We start from the raw sequence: 9,018 nt of genomic DNA on the forward strand, positions 1-9,018 counted from the left end.
CCTGGTTTGGTCCATAGAAATTTCGCGGAGTCTGGCTTTCTAGAAAAAAAATAATAAATATCTCTAGAGGAAACAGATGAAGGGAAGGACACCTGCCCAAATCCAGTTTCAAACACAAAGGTTACCTCCCGCCAGGTGTATTAATGATGCTAATCTTGGAAGAAGGGTGTTGCTGATGACAATGACACCCCCCCCCCCAGTGACTGTGACTTATTTGGTTGGTATCTTTGTTTTGTGAAGACGTTAACGTGGCCCCCCTACCCCCTTGGAAAATGTCTTTTAAGATACTACTTGTCTTTTTCCTACACCAGGTTAAGATTGTCGCCTTGAGGCTGGAGAGAGTGAGGGTGTCAGTCCCCGCAGACTCCAGCGAGGCTAAGACCTCCAGGCGTGGCCACCCGGATGTGGGTGAAATGTACTAAAGATCTCAGTTGTAGCTCTACCCCGCCCCCGCATGGACACCCTGGACCCTTTTCAGTAGGAATTAACATAGGAAGAGGGTGCGATCTCCACTATTCCAGAAAAGCTCTGTAGCCAAGTATTATCTCCTTGGAGTCCCAGAGCAAGCAGAAAGGAGCATCCTTCCTGAAGTCCGGAGTCCTGCGAGAGCTCCTGGGATCACGCCTTGGCATTGGGTGCAGGAAGCTGCTTCAAGCTGCCACCTGATGCGGACCACGGACTGTGCCTTTCGTGCCTTCGCCTCACGTTGTGTGGGCTCCCTCGGGATCCCCTGAGAAGGAGCGTGGGAAAGCGCCCCGCTGGTGTCTTTTTACATGGGCGGGGCGCTTAAGCACGACTTGGAGATTCACAATTTCTATCTGGGTGAGACCTAAACAGACACGCTGCAGCTGGAAGCTGCAATTCAAAATCTCTGCCCTCGTGTGTGTCTGTCTGTTTCTCTCTGTGTGTTGTTTCAGCTAGAAATAGACATGAAACAAGTCTAGGAAGCCTCCGCCCCGCTACCTCCAATTTGGTGCCCTGCATAGCCTTTTATTTCAGATGAGGACTGTGGAGATAAAATACCCAGGGAAGGTTAGCTTCCTTTTAAGCCCCACCCTAGAGGTTCAGGCCTACCAAAGACCACTTTATCTTGCCACTCTGAGGCGTTTCCTCCCACCAAACCTCTTTGTCATTGCTGTTGCACGCAGAGGTGAGATGGTGGAGAGATGAAAACTATAGACAGATGGTGGAATTCTCATGGCCGAAGCTGTTCACGTGGAAAACTGTGCGCCCCTGACCTCCTGAAACCTCCAACTAGTCTAGGTCAGGACCTGCAAAACCGTCGGAAAGACTTCTCAATCCTTTGCTGTGGGCTCGAAAGCCCAGAAGAAACCGTGTGGAAGACAAAAGCGGGAATAATAGACATTTAGGCAAACATTGTTTAAGACATTGCAGAAATCTTGGTCTTAGGGAAACCTTGAGACTCAGCTGAAATTAAAAATTTAAAAGGAGAATGAGAAACAACTGTCAAATCACAGAGCACCACCCTGTGATTGGGAGCAGATCTAAGGCATAGAACCTATGTAAGTTTCTCAGAATTTTAGGACAGCGTTTCAAGTTATAAAATGTAGGATATGTCCTCCATGTACCAGATGTGTGGCAATGAAGAACTTTATTATCATTAAAAATGTTTTAACGATCTGTAGCATATTGATTTTGGAAAGGGCCAAAGCAGACTGATGATGTCCCTCCTCCCCAGTGTTCCCAAAGCTGGAATATACTCAAAAGAAATCAATTATCTCAGTCCACAGTATGAGCGCCATGAATAGAGGGGAGGGGTCCCGTTGCCAGTGCCATTTAAAGCATATTAACTCGCCCTTCCTTTCTGGTGGCGCGTTTTATTTGGAAAATACGGTAGGTGCGGGCTGCCGGGGCTGTAATTGCAGCCAGCGCCGCTCAGCATTTGTCAGACTGTGAAGCTCGCCCCGTTTAGGAGACTCACTCCCCCTCATCGGCCCCCCAAATGTGTTTTGGCTCAACAGGTATCACGTGAAAACTCGCACTTAATCCCCGGTCATCTTCTCGACGGAGACACTCCTACGTTTTACAGCCGGGGTTGCTGCTAGTTTTCTGCGCATCCCCCACGCGGAGCGCTCTTCTAGCAGGCAGCCCCAAGGCCATCCATAAACCGCAGACTCCCAGTGGCAGGCAAACTAGGCATAAATGTGTGGTTCTTCACATGTCGAGTTAGCCGGCGAAAACCCCTTGTAAGCAACCTCAGAAGCGTTTTGCGCACTAGGCATTGTGGATACACAGCTTAAAACAAGGGTTTTATCTCAGAGCTACACTGAGGCTTCAAAACACACACACACACACACACACACACACACACACACACGAATCAGTTTTAAGGACCAGGTCAGGATTTTAAGGCAGTTGCTGCCACAGAGACTAGGGACGACTTCTTGCCATTTAGGGATGCAAATTAAAATTCGAGACATGCTACCCATCATTGGTCATAGTAGAAGGAGCGGTACGGTAACCTTTCCAGTTTCCTCCCCCCAAAACATGAATTATCATTTCTACTGAATGCAAATGTGCTGGCTTCTGTGGGGGGACAGCCAGCTGCAAGCTGGACAATAAACTGTTTCATAGAGACGCGGCCGGATTGCGGTTCAGAGAGGCACTCCTTTACAAAGGAAGAAGCGTCCAGTTTGTATTGACAGCCGTTGCACGCCTGGGCCAAAACACCCCCCCACACACGGCCCCCAATACACAGACACCCAGGATTTGAAACCAGCTCCACTAAAAGCGACATCTATCGTGTCTATTCGAGCTGCCATGAGTATGGAGAAGTGATTGTTCAAAAATGATGGCATGAGTCATAAACACCTCCTGAGTATTCTTTGCAGCAATTAATGGGCAGCAGGGTGCAGAAGTTGTGGAAGAGAGCAGTAGATCTATTTTTCTCCCCGAAGACAGCTCTTCTTCCAGTGATCCTGACTGTCCCTTGCCTTCCTGCTCAGGAATAAATTTTTCAGCCCACTCACCCCCTCCCCTTGTCTGTACATGTGACACTCACTCTCTACCTGTCTGAACGCTGAGACTTGCTGGGGATTTTCTTTTTGGTCATCAGCTAATGACTTTCCTCCTACCTTCATTCATCCTCAAAGGTGGATCTATACACGGTGTGGCATCTCAGACGGTTTTAAGACTCCAGTTTTGGCTAAACCTTTACCCCAGGACCTAAAGAAGCTCCCTTACATTTCTCATTGCACAGAGTCCACGTAGAAATAATTCAAATATGTATGCAGACGTTCATGTTGTGTAGGCAGGCTTGCAAGACCCTTGTATCCTAATGCATTTAAAATCAACATCTTTCTAGCATATTGGTAACTTTGTTCCCTGAAAGGGTTAAAAAGCATTTACACCAGAGTGTCTAATACAAATATTCCAACAGAAACATCAAACCTTGCTAATTTGACAAGAAACCAAGGCGATTCTCACTACCAAGGAAAGTCTTGCAGAGGAATCTGCCTGGATATCCACTAGTTAGAGGCTATACTAACCAACTCACGTATTCGTTTGAGCATACTGCAAGAATATTTATTGAGCACAAGCTCAATCACCGCATTGAACGCCAAATCTGGCAAGCAAAATGCATTTCCTATCTGAGGGGGGAGAAAGAGCTGTGAATCAACTCCTTCATCAGTATTATCATGATTATTTTATCCGTGCAAATTACAAAGTAAGCTGCTAGCCTCGCTCAAGCGACAAGTCAGCCCACCTTCCTCCAAACCAGAGGGGTCCCCTGAAAGCCGACCTACCTTTCACACAAGACACCGTCAATAAAAAGACGAGGTTCCAAAATGTAAATCCACTTTTAATCCCCATTTTCTTCATCAGGACGAAGTCTAGGCTGCCACATTTAGCGCATCTTCGCGTGCCAGGCTCCCGGGGTTTGGATTCCTTTGCTCGGCTTTCCCCTTTGCGGATCCCTTTCATATTATTCGCGAGCTCCTAATTCCTGCTCCTCAGCCCGGCGCAGTGGAGTTGTTGCTGTTGTTGGTGCGCGGTCACAGCTCGGAGTGAATGGTGTTTCTGGGATACCACAGCAACCTTGACGAGGACTCAACCATCTCTCCAACGGGGGCACAAAGTCTCGGCTACTCTGGATTCTGTCTTTTCTTGTGCGTTTTTTCCCCTCCACTAAAATCTACCTCAGTTCTAGCTCGTTACAGCAACCACCAGAAACCACTAGTGAGACTCTTAAAGCCCAGCTCCGCTCTCTGATAAACTCCCCACAATATTTGAAATTAAGGGACTTGGTTTTTTTTCCCCCGAATAGATCAATTCCGCCTGTAAAAACAGCCCAAGAAATATAATGTTAGTGAGCTCTCCATCGCAGCCTGCGAATTCAGAAGCATGTTAAAGGAACATTTTAATCGGAAGATCTGCGTTGCTTTTGATGATAATGAATCGGGCTCCATCGATGCCCACGTCTTTATAATGGAACATGTGTTACTACTGTAGTTGCAGTATATTTCAGGCAGCCTTCTCGCATTTATTATCCTTTGATTTAATCGAAAAGGGAAATCACGGAAGAATTTATTTGCACACATGCATTTACATATTCAAATACCTACGTGTAAACCCATAACTCGGTTTTTATGATTCAGTAAACAGATTTCATCCGTGGCCGGGGCGGGGGTGGGGTGAAGAGGGAAGTCAGAGTCATTTCCCCAAATAGTTCATCCTTTCATCCTCCCAAACTCCCTTTCAGCTAATGTGTACTGCAGTTAAACTACTTTATCTGTGGTCGTTATCTAGAACACACGCATTTGTCTTAATTCTGAATCTGTCCCAAATATGTAAATGAGAGTTTTCTTCCCCCCAAACGCAAAATGTATATATCTATACATATGGACTTGGCAGTCCCATACACCATTGAAGGGTTAAGATTGTACAAAGGAAGAGTTCTTGCGCCATCTACTGGCCATCTTCAAGCCACCCGTTTCTCCTTCACTCTACCAGGGACCCTGTTTTCTCTTATCCCATGTTGTGCAGGAGCTGCGTCCCTGAGCCCAGCGTGTTTTGCTCCTGTATGCCAGGTTCCTAATTTATTTTTGGTACAGTCCTGGCCCAAATCTTTCGACGAGAATGTTCCTTAGACCAGGCGCCGGATTGGTGATCTGACCTTTCGGGAATCTGGTCCCATCTCAGGAGTGGGGAGGGCTGCAGTGCTGTTTTGGAATAGGTAATTGCTGCTGCCCATGGGTCCTTCTCGCATGCCGGAGTCTATCAGGGGATGAGCGTCTTTGAACAGGATTTAGTCAAAAAACTACCCAATTTGAGTTTTCAGCTCCTTGTCTTGCCCACAAATCATGGATCCTGTCCCGTAAACCACACAATCACCCTGGCCAGCTTTTGTTCCTGGGCTCGAATTGGAGCTGCGGGCTCAATGGACCAAGGTGGTTGCCTCTGGCTGGAGTTCTGCTCTGGGAAGTGGGCACTGTGAGAGCAACCTTAGGCGTGAGTAGCGAGTAGGTTCAATCTACCAGAAGAATTCTGAGCTCTCTGGGTACGTGGCATTGTGTGCGTCTGCCATTCAAGAAGCTAGAAAGAGAGGGAGAAGCGGGGGTGGGGGCTGCGGGGGTGGGAAGCGAGCAAAGGAACGCTGGCACTGTAGTGAGGGGAAGGGTGCTTGTTGATGGAAGATGATGGAAGGTGTGATTTTCTATGCGTAGGTGTTTTCTCAAGTATGTTTTTGCAGTGCATATGCGTGTTCATGCGTGTGCGTGTTGAGAGGGATTGCTGTCCTGGGCAGAGATAGCAAAAGGCAAAAGCTGTAGACGCCCAAGTGACCTCATTAAATTCCAAGAGGTACATTTAAGAGTGGTGGGGCAGAATATTGTTCTTACCCAAGGGTGCTCTTTTATTGTCTGCATATGCAGATTACTAAAGGGAGTGGGCGACAAGGTTGGGACTAGACTGTGATTGGGAGGATCAACATTGAAAACGTCATTAGCCTGCTCAGCCACCTTGGCAATGGCTCTGGCATTGATTTTAGTGGAGATGTCAGGGTGTGTTGTTGCTGCTTTGCTTTTTGTTGGGCTGAACAATGAGTTAGATGCAAACAGGTTCTTGGACTTAATAAGGGCACATTACAAACCTCTCCTTCCCAAGGGTTCAGAGGCTAGTCACCTCTACTAAATTTATTTTTATTAAAAGAAAACAAAAATCATTACACTATGCAGTCTATTTGAGCACATGACTACATATCCACACAGGTGGACTTTAAACCAAAAGAACTTAATTTCTCAAAAAACAGAGATATTTTCATTGGAATTATTGTGCACAAAATAGTTTGATTATGGGACCGTGAAGACTACTGCAAAGATACCAATTTCTGATACTTATTTTCAAACACATTGCTAATTCTATAATCCAGTTATCTTTCCCTGCCCATCATTTCAATGTGAGATTGTTAATTATTTTTTTTCAGGTAGCTTATAATACATTGAACAATACTATGGTTTTTAGTTTCTACAGCTCACCATAAATTTCAAACCACTTTTCACTCATGTTTTTCAGTTTCTGAGACAAGATGGAAAATCATGTTTTACAGTCAGAATAAATTAAGGCATGAGGAAATGAAGGGGTTTGTCCAAGGTCATCATTGGAAGCACTGGATTTTAGTTCAACACATGTAGTGCTGGATCACACTTGCTTTTCATGCTCAGCAGCCTTCTCTTCTGGGGAGCATTTCCAAAGGTACTCCAGAAATTTAAATTTATCAGCCAAAATTCTAAAAGAGAAATCCCCCAATTTCTCTAGAAGGGAAAATACAATACCTATATTTGGAAGGAAGAAATAGTTTGTTGTAGCTGTTCTGTAGGAAAGCAACAAAGTTTAATGTAGGTTTAAGACTGTTGGAGAAAACAGAATGAATAGCTAATGTAACATTAAGTACTTACTGTATACTAGGCATTGTGTTATATTTACATTGCATACCTCATTCAATACCCCCTACAACATTTGAGAAGACCAAAATTATCTTCATTTTAGAGATGAAAATATCTATACATGATGAAATTAACATTCTTGACTTACCCAAAATAATATATATTAGAAACTAGGAACACATGATGTCTGATTTCTAAGTCCACATGCTTGCCAACTGTATCCTATGCTAGCTTCCAAAGATGCTTGTTTTAAAAGTGTAGTAATAGCAACAAAAATTTTTCTATAGTGTTTCCATGTGATTATAGAAAAGCAAGGATTTATAAGATAGTTTAATAATGATCAGTTTTTAAAACATGTATACATGTAAAGAAAAATCTCTCTTATTTTTCTCTTGGTCAGTCTCTTTGTTTTTTGCTTTTTCTACTTCATGTAGCTTATTGATCTTCTCACACACAGGTCATGGAAAAGAGTGACTTGGCAGGGATAGTCAAGACAATCACAATGATTAAGTACTGTAAAGAGCTTTTAAAAGGGGTTTAGGTCAGAAATGGACAGGTTCTTTAAATTGTAAGTGCCAGAATTCCATTTCCTTTCTGTTCTTCCCCAAAATACCTATGGAATATAATTTACTTTGATCTTAAAACATGGCTGAATTTGCACTAAAAGGGAGAAAATAAGCTTTTTTCCAAAAATTTCCCAATATTATCATAACCCCTTGACATTCATTTACTCTTTGAGCATGACAGGGGCCACATCACAGGAAAATAAATAACCTGATCAAAACAGAATAAGAACACAGAAAAAAACATAAGAACTTGTCAAGGGGATTATCTTTAATTCTAGAAAGGTGTATTTGTACCCTTTTTTTGTTGTTATACTTTTGAATGAAACTTAGAATGTGTTTTGACTGAAACTTAGAATGTGTTTTTCCTCATTCATGTTATAGACATATAGATTCATATAAGGCTTATTGTACAAGTGCAGTCTTTATTTTGTTACAGAAATATTCCTGCTTATTAAAGCTGAATGTTCACTGATTGTATGTATGCTTTGATCAATTAAAAGGCTCTATCTCAAACCTGTTGGTGTGTGTGGGGAAAAAATCCAATAACTAAGTTAGAGTAAAATAAGAATGCTCATGATTTACAGATGATGACCAAATAGGCATTTCCCTGTTCCTTCAGAGTTTTTTTTTTTTTTGTTGTTGTTGTTTGTTTGTTTTTTTAATAGAATTCACTGACAGGAAAGCAAGGGAGAATAGGAACTGTCTTCTGCATTTTACATAGATGTCCATTCTTGCATCAGTCATGTCTGACTTCTCCAACTCTCAGGAAATAAAATATTTGAATTTAAATGTTGACTCTAGAATAATAATAGAATTCCAGTTCAAGTTTATGCATTTTCTTGATTAGTAACATTCCCTATTTGAGAGAGAAAGAGAAAAAAAAAAGCTAAGAGACCTAATGTTCATGATAAAATAACTTTTTAAAAATCAATCACATTTAAGAAGATAAATCAGATGGGTCTTACAATATCTGTCCTTCTTGCTGCTAATCAGGAAACATGGTTGAAAGGTGTAGAGAAACTGATTGTGTTACCATGTGTGCCTTCCTAGGGGGTCATCCCTCTTATCACCTGACTCCTCTGAGCAATTTCATCAATATAGAGATGCAACAGGCACCACAGTCTTTTAAAGCCTTTTACCAAATTAAGAAAGTCACTGAAATTTATGTCACATAAAGATAACAATATTAGTTTTAAAGACTGAGAAAACAGAAATGCACTGAAATAGAAGACAAAGACAATTATTAGAATGACTAAAAAGTGTATTTTTGACATGAGCCACACATCTAATAATTTAGTACATTTACATTCATGTCTTCTCAAATGCTGCCTTCCTAAGTATAGACAATTCAGTATGTAATATGCATATAGTTTAATATAAGCTATATACCAGCCCCACTTACTGAAATAAGGGAATCATGGTGTGTTCTTAGGGGACATATGAGTAATGATCCTGAAAGAAAAAAAACTGTAAGAATTTGTAAAGACCTGTTGGCTGGGAGCAGTGGTACTGGCCTGTAATCCCAGTGACTGGTGAGGCTGAGGAAG

The 9,018-nt window shown here is 42.7% G+C and overlaps 1 protein-coding gene across 5 annotated transcripts in view; it reads right to left on the minus strand.

The window, feature by feature from the left end:
- Positions 1-4,499, minus strand: part of Csmd3 (CUB and Sushi multiple domains 3) — a 1,151,628-nt gene extending 1,147,129 nt beyond the window's left edge. For all 5 annotated transcript variants that reach the window (XM_046464911.2, XM_058585685.1, XM_058585684.1 and 2 more), the window contains exon 1: positions 3,768-4,499. In XM_046464911.2, the coding sequence (XP_046320867.1) occupies positions 3,768-3,945 (178 nt within the window). In that variant the 5' untranslated portion in view covers positions 3,946-4,499. The remainder of the gene's footprint in view (positions 1-3,767) is intronic.
- Between the last annotated feature and the right edge of the window lie 4,519 nt (positions 4,500-9,018).

Source organism: Marmota monax, unplaced genomic scaffold (genome assembly GCF_021218885.2).
Source record: "Marmota monax isolate L192 unplaced genomic scaffold, Marmota_monax_Labrador192_F-V1.1 WCK01_AAM20220418_F8-fsc00003, whole genome shotgun sequence".
NCBI lineage: Eukaryota > Metazoa > Chordata > Mammalia > Rodentia > Sciuridae > Marmota > Marmota monax.